This window comes from Talpa occidentalis, unplaced genomic scaffold, assembly GCF_014898055.3.
Source record: "Talpa occidentalis isolate TD23 unplaced genomic scaffold, MPIMG_talOcc4v2.1 talOcc4.5, whole genome shotgun sequence".
Lineage (NCBI taxonomy): Eukaryota > Metazoa > Chordata > Mammalia > Eulipotyphla > Talpidae > Talpa > Talpa occidentalis.
Genome location: NW_023604861.1, coordinates 81,127,303 through 81,145,327, shown reverse-complemented (window position 1 = coordinate 81,145,327; position 18,025 = coordinate 81,127,303). Strand labels below are relative to the sequence as shown.

The 18,025-nt window shown below is 38.1% G+C and overlaps 1 protein-coding gene across 1 annotated transcript in view; it reads right to left on the bottom strand.

Moving 5' to 3' along the window:
* ANTXR1 (ANTXR cell adhesion molecule 1) overlaps window positions 1-18,025 on the bottom strand; it is a 226,043-nt gene that overhangs the window by 190,995 nt on the left and 17,023 nt on the right. The window contains exons 2-3 of the mRNA XM_037527535.2: window positions 9,853-9,924; window positions 5,023-5,094 (exon numbers count right to left, since the gene is read on the bottom strand). Of these exons, the coding sequence (XP_037383432.1) occupies window positions 5,023-5,094; window positions 9,853-9,924 (144 nt within the window). The remainder of the gene's footprint in view (window positions 1-5,022; window positions 5,095-9,852; window positions 9,925-18,025) is intronic.

The following is an 18,025-nucleotide window of genomic DNA, read 5'->3' as shown; positions in this document are numbered from 1 at the left end:
CTTTTACTTGGTCAAAGAAAAATATATAATCATCTCAATAGATGCCAAAAATGCATTTGAATAAATTGACTATCTATTCCTGATTTCTTTTAAAGGAAGAGTTGGACTCCTTTGAAATGATCTCATTTCCAAATGATGAAACATCTGAAGTATTTAAATGAAGGTCAAGAAAAAGATGAGGAATTTTCTGGGAATCATATGCACTAGTTAACACTAAAATAATTTATTTTATTTATTTTATTATCTAATTAACATTAGATAGTTTATTATGCTAATGAAGAAAGTAACAAAATTTGTTATCATTTTTAAATCGTTTTGCAATCAGATGAAGCTAAGAAATTTTAGAAAACCAACATGACATAATGCAAAGCACATGAGTTGTACTGAATCCAGAATCATAATGGTTCTGTGATTTTTATTATTTATTTGATATGAGTAAGTTATCTAAACTCTGTGAATCTGTGTCCTTACCTTAAATGGAAGTAACAATGGACAAGATGGAATAAAGTTGCTACTGGCTTTATCTCCTGCTAATTATAACAAAACTCTGAACAAAATTAAAAAGCAACCACATGAGGACTCTGAAAATGAGGACACATGAGGACAAAGCAGATGAACTTGGGAAGGCAGTTAAAACCTGAATGACCCACACAAAAGTGAGTTCCATTTTTCTTCCCTCTTTTCTCTCATGACTTGAATCTGAGGGTGGGTCTCAGTCATATGGAAATGGCCTGCGATATTACCTAAAAGGCCAAAAAAGTCCCTTTGAAATATAGTTCAAAGAATATGGAGGAAATTCTTATTTATATTTCTCCTTTAATACTCTTGGTTTTGTCTTGAGGGTGAACTCAGTGAAAAACTGCCTGACACCAATGTGGTGGCCAAAACTCCAAAAGAAATTCCACTTCTCTGGTTAGAACACTTGAAAAGGGGGACCTCAGTGGGACAGATACTGTGGGGGGAATCTTAGAGAGGGAAGTGCTAAAGAAGGGAATCACTCTAAATCTGTATCTGAAGCTGTGTAACTTCCAGTCTTATCTCTGAACTGCATACATGCAGGACAGACCCAAAGCAGTTTGCAAAGACTTTGAAAATGGAACTGACATCAAAACCAGAGAGAGAAGAACAGAACTTGTGGTGGGAACCTAAAAAGGGTGATTGCCTATGGAAACAAACACACAAAATCAATATTCTCTAGAGTATTTAAACATGACTCAAAATCTAAACAACAAAATATTGACAGATTGCAGGATATAACCTAAAATTTCTTCACATAGAAAGCACCTAGAAAATGTGACCAAGTTTTAAGGAGAAGACAATTAAGATGTCAGTCCTGAGCTGCTGTGTCCCGACCCGCGGGATTCGGAGGCACGGAAAGAGAAGGGCTGAGGATTGAAATGAGGGGCTTGACAACTTGACGCTAGCGTTTGCTTCTTTATTTTTCCTTTATCCTTTTCCTACTTTTACATGTCTTTCTTTTCCCTGACTTTCTTACTTCCCTGGCCTTCTCTCTGCTCCTCTCGCAGTAACCCTTGTCGTATCTCCTTACTGTCTCCTCGCAGTCCCTCCTCCCTCTCTTGCGGTTCCTTTCTTATACCCCTGTAGCTCCTCCCATCATGCCTCTCAGTCTCGCGTGATTTACAGGAGAGCGCAGGGGTCTCTCCGAAGGCGAAAAACCTAATTTATCGAGCACATGTGCAACATGGCGCAAGCTCCAGGCGGCTCCGGACACTAATGGAATGATCAAAGAATTTAAAGCAGCTGTAATAATTGTGTTCCATGAGGTAAAGGTAAATACACTGGAAATAAATGAATAGATAGAAGCTCTCAGCAGTGGAATACAAATTTTAAAAAGAGCCAAATAAATAGCTTTAAATGAAAAATACACCTGTCATAAAAATTCAAAAGATGAGCTCAATAGCTCAATGGAGATTAAGGAATCAGTAAATTTGAAGACAGATCAATAGTAATAATCTAATCTGAAGAATATCAAAAAGAAAGATTCAAAAGGCAATGACTAGAATCTCAGGGACATGTGGGATAACACCAAACATTTGTGTCATTTGAAGTCCCAGAAGGTTGGGAGAAAATGACTGATGCAGAAAATATCTTTGAAAAACAATGGTGCGAAGTCCCTAAATGTTGTGAAAGACATAAATTTATACATTTAAGCTCAGCAAAGTCAAAATAGAATAAAGTCAAAGAAAACCGTTCCCAGACACATCACAATTAAACTAGTGAGAACTGAAGATAATGAAAAAATCTTGAAAGCAGTTAGTGGAAAAAATGATGTTACATATAAAATAATGAATTAAGTGACCACTAAGATTCTATCAGAAATTGAAGTAATCAGGGCAGCCCTGGTAGCGCTCAGTGCTTTCAGGTTATGACTTCTGTAGCCTGAGTTTGAATCCCAGCCAGGGAGCTAACCCACATGGCACAGCGGACCTCTCCTGTCTCACCTGCTGCTCCCCTTAGCAGTATATTTCAGTGGATCTGCCTGTTCTGCTCCCCACTCTGTCTCTGGGGAATCCTCTCATCCCCTGCACCTCTGGCCTATACCCCAGTTCTTCCATGCATAAACAAATCTTTTTTAAAAAATAAATTGAAGTAATCGTGGTTCTATGAGGATAAGAAATGATAGAAAGATACAAGTAGTTGGTATTATTATTTTAATTGTATAATTGTAGTCTAATTACCACATGTAAACACATATTTATTTTCTACTCTATTTCCTCAACTTTGTCATGATTTCCCATATGTGCAATTAATCCCAAGAATTGGATATAAACATACCTTTGCTATTATTTCTTTTGATTCACCCCCAAATCTTCTGCTCTTGTTGAAATGAGTTTCTAATTCATGTTTTGTTTTTGAACAGGTTTTTTAACTATAAATTTGCTCAAATTACATGGGTGTAATGCATCTTTTACTATTCTGTAGGGATATTATGAAGATCAAAAGAAATAAAGAGAAAAACTTAAAAGTGTATATGCCAAAGAAAACACTGTTAGTCATATTTCAGGAATAGTACCAGCTTGAAAGTTTGGAAAGCCTGCTTGCTTTTTGTCTATCTCATGAGAAAGTATTTTAGAGAGCAATGTTTTGCTCTCATTCTTCCCAAGGCTGGTCATGTTGGGGTTGTGTCAGTGAACAGTGACCCACAGGTAAGGTACCCACAGGTGCCAGCCAGGCACCGCATAAAACCCATACGGCCTTTAGCAAGGTATATGGCTGTAATTTGATGCACATTCAGCTCATATTAAATGCTACTTCTAATAAAAATGGAGATTCTGTCTTCTCTCTGGCACAGGAAACTAGAAGTAGTGACATTAAGGCACAAAAAGTTACATACAAAGTAGGATGCAAGGAGGAATAACATAACCAAATGGGTCTGAAAGTGTAGACTTTCTAAAAGTGTTTTCAGATCTGTGATCCCCTCTGCCTTCCCCAAATTCCTAGAGGCTTTAAAGCAGTAGCACTCAAGATATCCACAAGGGACTCATGAACTTGGTTTCTTGACCAAATTCTTAGGCATGGAATGAGTGGAGTCAGCATGAAACATTAGGCAATCTTGGGTTGAAGGAGGACATGAAGAGTGGATAAGAAGTGTGTTTTCTCTGAATGAGAGACATTTCTGCTTAAAGGATGTCATATAAAGACAGAGCAAATTAAGGGTCTTGCAAATAGCTCATATGCCAGATGCATTTTCTAGAGCATCTTAAAATCCTTGACCAGAAAACAGCAAAAAAAATCTCATTAATAACTTTATACTGTTACATGTTAACACTTCAGAGATAGAAAGTTAAATAAAATATATTGTTAATATTTTAAAAAATCCTTGGCCAATACTGAAGAAGAGGCACAGGCTTCTTGAACTCTATGATTCTCTGTTTAACAAAAGGCAGCAAAGCAAAGTAGAAAGAATGTAGAACCTGCAGCTAGACTGGGTTTCACTCTGATTCCTTGGGAACATGAGATGACCTCAGTTTCTCTTGGTTATAAGCAATAAGAAACCTATGTTTTTAAAATGAGATTTCTGTGCATTGCAAATGGTCTGCATGCATTCAATAGACACTTCTGAAAAAGAAACAGGATTTGAAAACTTCCTATGGTACAGAGTATTCTTTTTGCTATAGATGGGAAACAGACATGGAGAAAAATGGACACTATCTTAGATTTGCTGTGTTGGTACAAAATCCAGTAAACTTTATCCTGTTAGTCTTATTCTCATTCTAGAAGAAAATGTTAGGGAATAAAATCTTCCTACCCCCCCTTTCACTTTTCCCTTCTCATTTCCTTTTTCCAACATGTACAGACATGTCTGCCAATAGTTCATGCCCCTCTGGTGCCTCTCTCATGTAGACCCTATCACTTTTTAAAAAGTGGATCAAGTGTCATTAACTCAGATAAACTTGTCATCTCCATTCACAGTATACCATCCCAACTACAAATAAATAACATGTATTTGTTAGGGCCAGTTTTCATCTGCAAGTGGTAAAACACAAAATAATATTTTTGTTAGACTTAGTCTAACTAATTCTTTTGTATCAACATTTCCTCACACCCGATTCATGTTTATTATGAAGGACTTATTATTATAAGTCCTCCCTTTCTCTTCCCTTTCTTAGTAATTACATATAACATTTCAAGTTCTTACTTTTCTCACAATGCCTTTATTATATCTCTGAAACCCAAATCCACAAAATAAATCTAATTTAAATAAAAAAAATCGCCCCCTAAGAACTTGGTTTAATAATATTTTGCTCCAGCAGACTGAGTCACTAATCAAATATAAGATTTATTTTAATGTAATTTAGTCATTTAAAATTTCACCAGCATCAATAAATTTATCAGTCATTGCAGACTAAAGTAGCAGATCACTCAAAGAGAAACTATTACTCAAAGAGAAAACTATCAGATTAAAATGACCAGTGGTCAAGGCTAGCACTAGGGCACAGATGTCAGAACTACTCAAGAAAAGATGGGCTTTACAATGACAAGGATGGAGAGCAATCTTACCTGTCTTCTGTAAGCTTCATTAAGGTTGTTCCTCGAGTAGAGAAGACAATAAAGGACATTCTTAACTGTGGGCTGGAAATGAAAGGAAATTCTTTTAGGGCAGATGGAGACTGTGGAATGCTATTACATCATGACTGGCTGAGATGAGAACCAACGGTCAAAGGAAGCCTCCACAGCTGGTGTTGCAAACATTCAGCAAGCAGCAGACCTGATGCTATGGACCAAAGAAAAGACTCACTTTTTTTTTTCCCCTAGAGGTTGATTCTGATTTGACACAATGGTTCATTGAGTGTGGATCACAAGTAAGAAAGCTGAAATTCATCACTGCCCTGTCCTCTGTCTGAAGAAGTATTTTCTAGAAGAGAACTTCAGTCCATATTAAATGCTGCATGGTGTCCACATGGTGTGAAAACAACAACCCTGCAGATACAATTTGATAGCGTCCCCACAGTAGCTGGGTGTATTCTACAATGATATCATCAGTCATTAAGAACATACAATAAGCTCTGAAAGTAGGATCACCTTCAACATTTAAATTCCACTTGGTTTCCCAAGGAAGTTATCCTATAAGAAAAGAATGTGCTGATGGGTGACAGATATCTATTCTATCCTTGGTAGTTATACTTCTCATATTAATGAGTAATGGCACCTGGGATGGCAGTGAGAATGGCACAGTTTTTATATGCCAGTGCTCAGGAGATGTGTCAGTGTAAAATCCACACTCTGGGAGATAGAACAACTCTCAGTTAAGAGCCAAACATGTTTCTTTGTCTGCAAGATGGACTGTTAAACTGTAGTGGATTCACCAATGAATTGCTATCCTGTGAAGTTCTCTCTAGGTGACCAACTGGTTCATCAATAATAGCATCAAGCCATTTCTTCACAGTACAATAATCCCCCTGCCTCACCTGGCTCCAAATCTCATAGTTCCCACTTCCCTTTTCCGTTTTCTTAGTTTAGGACCTTGCTCTCAATTGTATGCAACTGTTTCCTAGCTGGTGACCTTGCCTAGCATCATCCTTTGCTCTGATCTATTCTTCACATTGTTTCCAGAATTGTTTCCCTAAAATATAAATCAGATCAAACTCTAGTGGCCCCTAGTGCCTCCAAGATATAATCTATGTTCACTGCCATATGTCTGAGGCATCTTTGGAAAGCCTTAGATGGTCATTAGTACTTGATAGGCACCCAACAATACCTGGTGAATTGAGTATTGGTCTCTTGAAACACATTTAGGTTCTCTGTCCATTGCACTGTGCTATGTGTTATTACCTTATTTGTGCAGGCCAGCAGGACATCATGTCCTAAATGACAATATACTAACAATTTTTACAGCAGTCAAAATAATATAATGCCATCAGGCCTGATAACCACACAGCACTTACTAGATGCAAGGCACCATTGTAAGTGATTTGCATGTATTGTCTCATTAAACTAGGAACACTTTTATGAGATCAGTACTATTATTGCTCTTATTATTGTACCTCTTTCAGAAATTGGGACCCTGAAAGATAAAGCAATTTCTCAAGATCACACAGTGGGAGAGTGATGGATCTGGGGCTGAAAACCAAGCATGTTGTTTCTAGAACTTGGACTCTGCGCCCCATATAGAGAAATATATACAAGCTCCCTTATAGCAAGTTAAGCTCTGGAAAGAATGAATTTGAAATGTGGGAAGAAATGTAGGTTTCCAAGAAGTAATTGGTATATGAGTCTGAGCTAGAGACATAATTTGGGACTTCTCAGAATACTGATACAAGTAAAATTATTCAGAGTCAGCAATTAGAAGGGAAGCAAGGAAATGTAGAATCAACAGTAACATTTAAAGATCTGGTTTAGGTCAGTGAAATGACTGAAAAACCTGAAGCCAGGGGAGAAGAGACTTTCAAGGAGAGAGAGGCTGAATCAAGTGAAGCCCCTCAATTCATCAGAATAAGCATTCAAGGAGCTCAATGGACTTTTACTCCAGGATATTACCTAGTAGCTTTGGTGAAAGCAAACAGGTAGAGGGTGGAGATGAAGGCCAGATGGCAGTGGGTTAAAGGATGACTGATGACTTAGGATATGGAAGCAGCAAATCTTTAAGCATATCAAAGTGAGAAACTAGTAAGGAAATAGGTTAGACTCTATAGGAAGTCATGATTGGAAAATGCATTGTTTTCAGATAATGGAAATGGAGTCAAGGGGAAGGTAGAAAAAAATACAAGAGAAATAAAGCCCTGAAGGAAAATGGAAACAATGGGATAAAATGAAATAAAATGAAGGGGTTCACCTTAAATGGGGGAGATATTTGAAATTCAAAGGCAGGTGGGAAGGTCATGCATGCAATTTTTAGAAGTCGGATTGGAACTGCAGGAATCACTTGCCTGCTGTTCTCTGGGTTCATGGTGATATAGGAGGTGAGGTTTTTGCTTTGAGTGATGGGTATGAAGTATAGGTTGGGGCATGAAGAAAATAGTGAAGAGTTAGAATTGTTATTAGGAAAACAGGAGAAAGTCACAATAAAGACAATCAAAAGGACTTGATATTTCAAGGATTCCACTGAAATTTGAAATGACATATTTGCACTGGCATCAGTGATTATTAGTGAATGAATATGCCCTTGCAGGACCAGTTGCCTAGACTTTTGAAGTGAATAAATAAAAACCATTCATTCCTTCTCATATTTTATTCACTTATTCAAAAGTACTGATTAAGCATGAACTATGTATGTGGCAGGAGCTGTCACAGACATTTGGCCTTCAGCAGTCAACAAAATATAGTTCTGCCTCTTGGAGTATGCCTGACAGTTATACTGCCGTGGTGCCGCACTATGTGGGAGTTGAAACAATCAGAGGAAAATGCCTCATAGTCTGGATAAAGCTATGCCAATATCTCTGGTCCTGTTTCTTTATCTATAAAACAGGAAGACTGCATTAAGCTGTCACTTAGTTCTCCATACTCCTACCTCTAACTTCTTTGAGTCTAAGCTAATGAAGATTCTGGAATTGCTGAAGGAATTGGGAAAGAGAAGTGTTGAGTGCCCACTCAAAGCCAGGTACTCGTTGATTTGCACATGTTTTATTTTATGATCTTCTATGCAAACTAGGGTTCAGCCAAGGTAAGTAAATTGCTAAGGTTGCGCAATGGAGTTTGGATTAAAATCCACATCTGACTAACTTCAAAGCCTTTTCCAGTAGACTTCTCTGCTTCACAGGGACAGATGAAAATAGCAAGTGGAGACACAGCAGATACTGTCAAGTTCTGGAGGCAGACTTGTTTTATATCACTCCCTTGGACCAAAGGATGAGAGTGCAGGAAAGGCCACTTTGGATCAGTGACAAAAACTTTCTGGAAACTGGAATCCTCCAACTCCTGGACTGCTTGCCTCAAAAGACAGCAGCTTCTCAGCAGAGCTATTCAAGTTGAGAGTTAGTTAATACCTCTTAGGATGGGTTGGAAGTCATTCCTTTCAATTCTAAGCTCTAAGAAACTCATAAGGGCCTCCCTGGTGGCGCAAGGGGATGGGGCGCAACCTATGAAGCTGTCCACAGCCACTACAGCATGAGTTCGATCCCTGGCTGGAGAGCAACCCGCGTGGTGCAGCAGACCTCTCCTGTCTTGCCCACTGCTCCCCTCAGCAGTGTATTTCTGTCGATCTGCCTGTTCTGTTCCCCGCTCTGTCTCTGGTGGATCCTCTCACTCCCCGCACCTCTGGCCTGTACCCTAGTTCTTGTATGCATAAATAAATAAATCTTAGAAAAAAAACCCACAAAAGTACTTTTACTACCACTGATGTACTTGTTTTTCTCCCCTCCCTCTTCTTTTGTCTCCCCTCCTTCCTCTAAAATCTGTTTTCCCTTTTTATATGGGTTTAGATGCTTCCTACAGCAACTTCCAATTTTTGATAAGGCAAAAGGGGACACTTCCTAACCAATTCCCTCCAATCAGGCAGGCAGGGACCTGTTAAGACCCGTAGTTGTATCTGGAGGGAATACATTTGCTATTATCCTGGTCTCAGAAGACAACGTGTATTCTGAAATAAGAATGTTATTCAAAGAAGACATTTATGGTTACTCATATCGGCTGGAAGACTCTATGGAGGCCATTTAGCAGGAGGGGAGATAGGCTAGTATTTACAATTATCAGGTCAGTTTTACCAAAAACCATGACAACTGGTTTTAAGCACATTCCGGAAAGCTATTACAATTGTGCTATCCCTTGGAGGCTGTATGCAAGAAAGGTGAAACTAGCTTCTTTATTACACTAGTGGGTGTCTATACTTACTGGAAAGCAGGACTGCTAAAACCTATAGGTTTATAGTGATGGTGTTCAAAGTTGTATTCTCCTGCCTTAGCAGTTTTGAGAGTGCTCAGAGGATTCTATTTGATAGGGCACCTAGTTAGTCTGGCCAACTGTCATGCTTTGCCCAGGACTAAGGGAAGCATGCAGGATTTGAGATTTTTAGTGCTAATACTGGGAAATTTCTGGGCATATCAGCACACATTGACTACTATAATATATCACACAGATGCCCAGTCAGGATAAGCCAACTGCCCCAGTGAAAGAAATTTCACTGTGAAAGAAATGCCCATGATCCAGCTACAAAAATATGTGTTATTTAATAACAGAGAGGAAAAGTTAAAATTGGCTCTTACAACCCAAATGTTCTCCTCCTGAAAAGATGAAGTCAAAACCTACTTTAATATGTGACAAAGATTAAAGCAAATCAAATCTCTGGTCCAGGATCTGAGAGTCTAAAAAAAAGTATCCTAGAGTCACCAGTCATTAAAAGATAGCAAATACGGACTCGTTTTACTGATGGCAAAGTATAAACCCTGACTTACTCACCTGATGAATTTGTGAGCCAGCTGTTCCACAAAGTAGTAAATTTCATTCCAGTGGTGTAGCACACTTCCCGACCTAGGAAAACAAAAGCAGATATTATTATCAGGAGTTCTCTTCATAGTCTCTGATTTTACATTTGACCTACACATTAACCGGGCTCATTATCTGAAACTTCAATAACTTTAGAATTATTTGAAAGGGCATTTAGATTTAATGTTAGAGCTCCTAAATATTTTGTAAAGCTCTCCTCCCATGTCATCTCCCAATCCTCCCACCCACTCCACACCCTCCTACACTAAACAAACAAACGAAAACACCTGGGTGCAAACTTATTAACAGGTTAGTTTCAAATCTTTGTGAAATAGCTAATTTCATGACATTTAAATTATTCCTCTATTGGGAAAGAAAAACAATTCCAATTTATTTCTTTGAAATTCGTACCAACTAGATACCCAAATAAAGATAAACAAATCCCCCTCCTCAAAAAGAGTACAATGGCATTTTTCAATATAGGTGCAAAAATCTCTAAATAAAACAGTAGTAAAACTAATCTAACATGAATCCAAAAGAAGAATAATTAATTAATTGGTGGATTTTATTTCAGGAATGTATTGATAGTTTGACATTTAAGAAAAGCAAATGTAACTTGCCATACAAAAAATAAAAGTCAAACTACAGAGTCTTTCATTTCATTCACAAGGAATCCAGAAATCCTCTTACTAAAAAAAGAAGGAAACTGTTTTTTTGGTATATGTGAAATCCTAGAATTTTAGATTTAGAACAGGGTTTCTATATTTCCCAGGATTGACAGTGATGCCATTTATTCCTGCTTCAATTCAGCTTACAAATATTTTCCACAGTGCTTGTAGTCAGTCTGTTGCAGTGACTTCATATTAGGTTTTCCTATTCTAACCCACTCTTTTCTTTAGCTAGGAAGCCTGCTTCTTTTCACTTAAGGATCTGTTACAGCTGAGCTCTGCATTTCTGCCCGTCATTCTAATAGTTGTTGAGGTTAGAGCTTGCTTCTTATACTCTGACATGTTATACTGCAAGCATTTTCCACTGATTTCAAATTACTTTTATTATTTTATCCACTCATGTAACTTAATTTCAACTTCTAAAGAGTTATTTGTTATTTTTTTCTTTCAAAATATATTAAAGCTATTTAAGATGAATCTGTGCAAAGTAGATTCTATACCTTCATTTTCACGGTATAATATCCCTAATATTATTTTTGGGATAAAATTCTCATTCAGGTTGAGTATAATCCATCTCTAGGAGAATTTATTTTTCTCTGCCAGATACCCAGAAATGATGTTTGTCTGACCTGAACAGAAGTGATATAATATGTCTTAGTGATGAAAAGAAAGACTGCATCCTAAGGATATCTCACTTTTTCTAAATTAATCTATAACTTCAATTCTAGGAAAACTTCTCAAAGGATGTTTTGTGAAAATGACTTATAAGTGAAGTGAGGGTCTCCCTGGTGGCGCAGGCGATTGAGCGCAGCGCTGTGAAGCTGTGCACAGCCTCTGCAGTGAGAGTTCGATCCCGGCCGGCTAGGGAGATTCCCACATGGCGCAGCAGACCTCTCCTGTCTCGCCCGCTGCTCCCCTCAACCGTGTATTTCAGTCAGTCTGCTGTTCTGTTCCCTGCTCTGTCTCTGGTGAATCCTCTCACTCTCCTGCACATGTGGCCTGTACCCTGGTTCTTGTATGCATGAATAAATAAATCTTTAAAAAAGTAAAAAATAAAACTGAATTGAAATTCTTTTTTTTAAAGATTTATTTTTATGCATACAAGAACTGGGGTATAAGCCAGAGGTGTGGGGGTGAGAGGATTCACCAGAGACAGAGTGGGGAACAAAAAAAGGCAGGTTGACGGAAGTACACTGCTGAGGGGAGCAGCGGGCAAGACAGGAGAGGTCTGCTGTGCCATGTGGGTAGCTCCCTGGCTGGCTGGGGGATAGAACTCGTGCTGCAGTGGCTGCGGACAGCTTCATAGGTCATGTCTTAACCCCTTGCACCACTAGGGAGGCCCCGAAATGAAATTCTTTTCTTCAAGACATAAGGACCCTCTAGTACAAATTCTTTTAAAGAAAAGGATAATTTATCCACCTAAAATGGCTACAATTTTGAATGAAGATACCATACATAATTTCCAAGATAAGAAAAGATGTCTTCAACAAATATAAAAGGAAAAAGACTAGTGTCCAGGAGATGTCAAATAACAAATAAGCAGACAGAGGACCAGAACAGGCAGTCTCCGTAAGCATGGTGAATCAACATTTGAAGTAACATTTTAGAGAACTCTGCTAGTAGATATAGAAATGCGTAAACAACTGTGAAACACCATTTCATACCCTTCAGATTGGTGAAAATTTAAATGTCTGAGAGTATTAAGATTTGGTGATAATATGGGCTAAGCAGGAGTGCTGGGACATTGCTGGTGGATATGGAAATTGATATCACTACTTAGGAGAGCAATTTGGCACATACCTAGTGACTTTAAAGATAAGCATTTCCTATGACCAGCTGCTCTATTTCTAGGTTTACAAACAAGGGCATGTGTACATGAATCTTGTAAAATAATGTTCCTTGTTGCATTTTGTAATACAGTCAAAAATACATAAATAACCTGAATATGTATCAGTAGATACCATCTATGAATACACACATTCTCTCTCACACACACATTTTATTTCTTAAAAAAAAAAAAAGTGAAAAAGTGTTGACATTTGCTCATTTTATGTGGAGAACTCATGGGTGTTTATTATGTTTTCCTTTATTCTATTTTTAAGGATGTAAATTGTTCTAGAAACTTTTAAGGGGCACTGCAGAAGGAATCAAAAGACAAGGATAGAGTCCCAGGTCCTTCCTCATATTAGAGATAGTTTTTATAGTTATAGTTTCATGTACTGAACCTATTTTAGCTAATTTGAGTATTTGGCATGACCACCAGCAGGGGAATTGTACCTGGAACGTCATACTTCTTATTAACTAAAAAAAAAAAGCTTACTATGCAGCACTATTCTGGTTGCCTCAGGTGCAGAGATGGATAAAACATGATGCTTTCCCCACAGGAATTCAGAGTTGAGTGGGAAAGAAAGGTGAATTAAACTGTAATATTCATGACAAGAACTGCAGTTTAGGGCTGTGCTTTTAGAACTAGAAGACGAATGATTCGCATTGCTTGCACAGAATCTGACAGGGGTTACTTAATTTAGATCTTGAATGATAGGTAGAACCTGGTAGAATTATGTAAAATTATTCCTAAGGGTTTAGAATGCAAAATGTAATAACAAAACAAGAAATCTGAATCTCATTCTGATTTCTCTCTCAAATGCATTCTTCTGTATTTATTTGAGTTTCAAAATCTCCTGTGGTTAGGCTCCTTAGAAAACACAAGCTCTTTCCATTAGCCACACATACAACCTGAGTCAGCTAAAATCAAGTGAGCCAAATTCTGTTTAAATACCCACTCCCACCTCTTTTGTACACGGGGCAGAATACAGTGAAAGGAAAAAAAAAAGAGAGGTCACAGTTGGAACTATCACCCTTTAATCCTGAAGGAGCACTATTGCCTAATGTATAAACATTATAAAACTGTCAGTCCCCACTTTCTCTTAGTCCCACCCAGATGAAGTCACTGATGTCTTCAGTGACCCATCCAGCTCCCCAGCTAATCCAGGAAGGGAACGGCAGCATCAGGTGCTACTAAGTGGGATCCAAAATTAGTCCTACTGGGCCTCCCCCGGTGGCGCAGTGGTTGAGCGTTGGGTTGCGAAGCTGCCCGCAGCCTCTGCGGTGCCGGTTCGATCCCCCGCTGCTCCCCGGCCACCGGAGGAGGGTCCCGCATGGCTCGCAGACCTCTCCTGCCGCCCGCTGCTCCCCTCAGCAGTGTTCTTCGGTCCTTCTGCCTGCTCTGCTCCCCGCTCTGGCTCTGGTGAATTCTCTCACCCTCCCGTGCTTCTGACTGTACCCAGTACTTGTATAAATAAATAAATACTCTTTAAAAAAAAAAACCCAAAAACCAAAAAAAACAAAATTAGTCCTACTGTCAAAGGTCCTGAACTTGTTATCTCCCTCTGTTCTCTCCCCAGCTTCTTCATTGACTTTCCTCTCCTTCCTCCTGGCCTTACCACTCCAGACCCTTAATTGGCTGGAGTTCTAACCTGGCCCAGATCTTCTTGTCCAAGTACTTACTAGGGTCATAGACAAACCCTCCTCCTGAGCAAAAAAGCTTGACCTTGACTCTTGCCTCTACTCTAGCTTCCTTAGTTACCAGTATAGATCCCAACCAAGTCACTCAGCAGGACTTTTGAGTCTGGACTACCCATCCTGCTCCTGCCTGTCATGGAGATCCGATGCAGGATGCCTAGCCCACCCCACTGACTTGTGAGCAATGTAACGGATGGTTATGAAGTCAGTGATTTTTCTTTTCCTTTTTTTTTTTTAAAGATTTATTTATTTATTTATACAAGCACTGGGTACGGTTAGAAGCACTGGAGAGTGAGAGAAATCACCAGAGCCACAGCGGGGAAGAGAACAGGCAGAGTGATGAAGTACACTGCTGAGGGGAGCAACGGGTACGGCAGGAGAGGTCTGCATGCCATGTGGGACCCTCGCTGATGGCCGGGGATCGAACTGCCACTGCAAAGGCTGCGGCATCAGGGGTGGTCCAGAGCTCAACTGTCAGTGATTTTTAAGCTATAAGATGCAATGATTTTGGAAATCAGTTTGGTGGGATGTTGCCAGCAAAAAAACCAAACAAACAAGCAAACAAAAAAACCTAAAATAAAATGGAAACAGGATACATTGCAAACTATAACAGAAAGAAATGCTATGTGAAACTTGTCAGTTATTTGTAAGTATTGCATAATACTGCATCAAGATGTAAATTATATTTTTTCTTATAGATGATGATCAAAAAGATATAGGAAAATATCTCTACCAGCTCACTTTTTCCAACGCACACACATACCAGATAACGCCAAAAAACATTTTCTTATATCAACTATTGGTAATTCTGGTGCAAATCCAACACAAGATTGTTACTCGTGTCCTTGAGAAACCTACAATTGAGGAAGCTCCCCCAAAGATATTTCCCACAACTGAAATACACATTAAGTGACATCCATAACAATGTGATCTATGGAGGCTGGGCAACTGACCATGACCATACAAGGGGCTGCACTGTGGCTGCCAGGGAAGTCAGGAGACCCTGCTACATCTATGCCATAAGTACACCAGAGCCCCTACTCTGCCCACCCCCAAGCATATAGACCTATGAGCCAGAGAAGTACAAGGAAGGGGGAGACAAAAACCTAAGAGACAAATCTACAGATTCTTGCAATGGGCTGAGATTTTCATTTTGGAATAAAGTTGCTTCTTCTCCTCATTACCCTTGATACACCTGCACCCAGCAGGAGGGAATTATGAAGAAATGCAAAGCAGCTTTAAATTATTTTCTGTATGTCTAAATATGGTAAGAATAATTTTTTTTCTTATCAGAGACACATACTTTTGATTACTGCATTTCTTTATACTGGACTTTTAAAAAATTCTTATAGATTTTCTGGGTTAAAGTTTATTAAAAATAATTCTAATACTCTTGATAACTATGGCCAAATTGCATACTATGGCCTTTGCCCGAGATGTTTTACTTTCTTATATTTCAGCTTCCTGTAGGCAATGGGGATAACAATGTCTATTGCTTGATGATTGTTTAGAGGATTAAATCTAATGTTTGTAAGATTCTCATTGTCTATGGAGATAGGATAAATCCCTTCTGAAATACCTGTACATTTTATAAATGAAAATGGATTGCCACTATAGTTTTTATTTGGATGTATTCAATTACAAGTCACAGATTTTTAAAAATTTATTCTTCATTTGATTTTCCTTATTTTAAAAACATTGAATATCAGTTAGGACCAGCACATAATGTGTCAAACCCAGTGCAAATTGAAAATGCAACTCCTCTTCCTCAAAACTTAAGAATTTCAACATGGCAACAGCAGAGCATTAAACTAAGCTGGAGCCCCAAGGTGTGTATAGGTCCCTGGCCCATAAAACTCTGCATCCATCTTTTTGGCCTATTTCTATTAAGAGGCAAGTGTTTTCTTAGTAAAAGTGTGAGCAGATTTTTTCTTAAGAGGGTCAGGCAGTACATATTTTGGGCCCTGAAGGCACTTGTAGGCTGTCGTCCTAACCTCCGGCCTAGACAGTAACTTGTATTCAGTCTTCCTCATAATGAGATAGAATAAAAATCTATATATTTTTTCCCAGTAGCTGAAGTTTTAGTTTACTATTCATTTCCTGTTATTTATTGCTGAGAATGTGGACTAGAAAATTGTGTCTTGGGACCTATAGGGAGGCATTCTTTGTGACTTAATAAATATTTCATGGGCATTTGAAAGGAAAGTTTATTCTCTGTAGGGTATAGGATTTAAGATGTACATATGAAATCATTAATTATTATTCATGTCATCTCTATTCTTTGAACTCTTAAATATTCAGTGTAATGTCTTCAGATTCTATTGAGAAAATAATTTGGTATTCGTATTTGGTAGTCAAAATAAATGTGAGTTATCTTTATACATTTCCTAAATATTGAAGCCCCCTTGTATTCCTAGGATAAATTTTACTTGGTCTTGGTGTATTATTTTTTACTACACTGTTGGTTTTGTTTTAATGATATCTGATTTTTGGATTTTAAACTTTTTTTTTTCAAATTGGTTAAAAGTTTTGTCTATGAATGTATTATCTTTGGGAGATATTGAAGTCATTTGTATGTTAACTTTCTAAAATAAATTGGGAAACTCTCCATCTTTTTGTCTTTAAGTTTAATTCTGAAAATTTCTGTTACTTGAAGATGTAGTAAGACTTTCCATTGAAACCACCTGGTCCTAAACCAAAGAACATCCTTACTAGGGCAAATTAGTTCCTCTCAAAATTCCAGATTTTAGTGGGGGAGGGCAAAATATGAAAGAGTGAGCATTTCACTTAAAGAGATATTTAGAAGTCCCCATACTAGACTGTAATCTAACACTGGCTCAAAATTGAGAGATTTCCATTCCTCCTGCTACCCAGTACATGGATTTGGGAGAACGAGGAATTTGTAGATGAAAAAAACCTTTTGGGAGATTGGTATATGTAAATGTAGGAGGAGTAATTTTTGGTATCTTCAGTGAAAAATTGACATGTACTGCTTTGAGATCCATTTTTAAAATTTTGTATTTGCTATGTAGACTTATTGATAACATTCTGACATTTTTTCCAGTGCCATTACTGATTACTGTTTCTTTTATAAATAATTTTTCTTATAGTTTTCTTCCAACACATTTCCCATTTGATGTCGATATTTTCATGTTGTTTTTTTCAATAAGGGTATGTGGATGGCATACACTTTGAATTTTTGTGTGTCTGAGGAATCCTACTTATAAAATTGCAGTATCACATTTTACTCCAGACAAATTTCTAAAAAAATTTTTTTAAAGGTTTATTTATACAAGTACCGGGATACAGTCAGAAGCTGGGCGGGTGAGAGAATTCACCAGAGACAGAGCGGAGAACAGAACAGGCAGAGTGACGAAATACACTGCTGAGGGGAGCAGCGGGCACAGCAGGAGAGGTCTGTGGCACCATGTGGGACCCTCACGGCAGCTGGGGATTGAACCAGGGCTGCAGAGCCTGCAGGCAGCTTTGCAGCCCAGCGCTCAACTGCTGCGACACCAGGGGAGGCCCTGAGATTTTTTTGAGTGTTTAATATTGTAGACTAAACAACAAATCTAATGCCAATCTCACTTTTGCTTTATCCTTGGGGGAGGGAAGGAGAAAATGGGAAGCTTATTTGTTTTGACTTTTTAAAGAATAGACCTATTTACTCTTGTATTTTAATAATTTATCTAAGATTATATAAATTGTTGATTCTTCAAAAATATCCTTGAAGACTTGGTTAGTCCTCTAGATGTGAAGGATCAACTCTTTTCTTTAGCTCAGGAAAATGAGATTTTATCATCATTTTAAATTATTTTATCTCTTGTAAATGTTCCCTTATCTCTTCTTAGAATTTTTTAAAGATATATTGGATATTTCTATTCCTAACCTTTATATTACTTATCTTCGATCTTATTACTTTAATCTCTTTGTTCTTCTTGAGTTCAAGGAAAAGA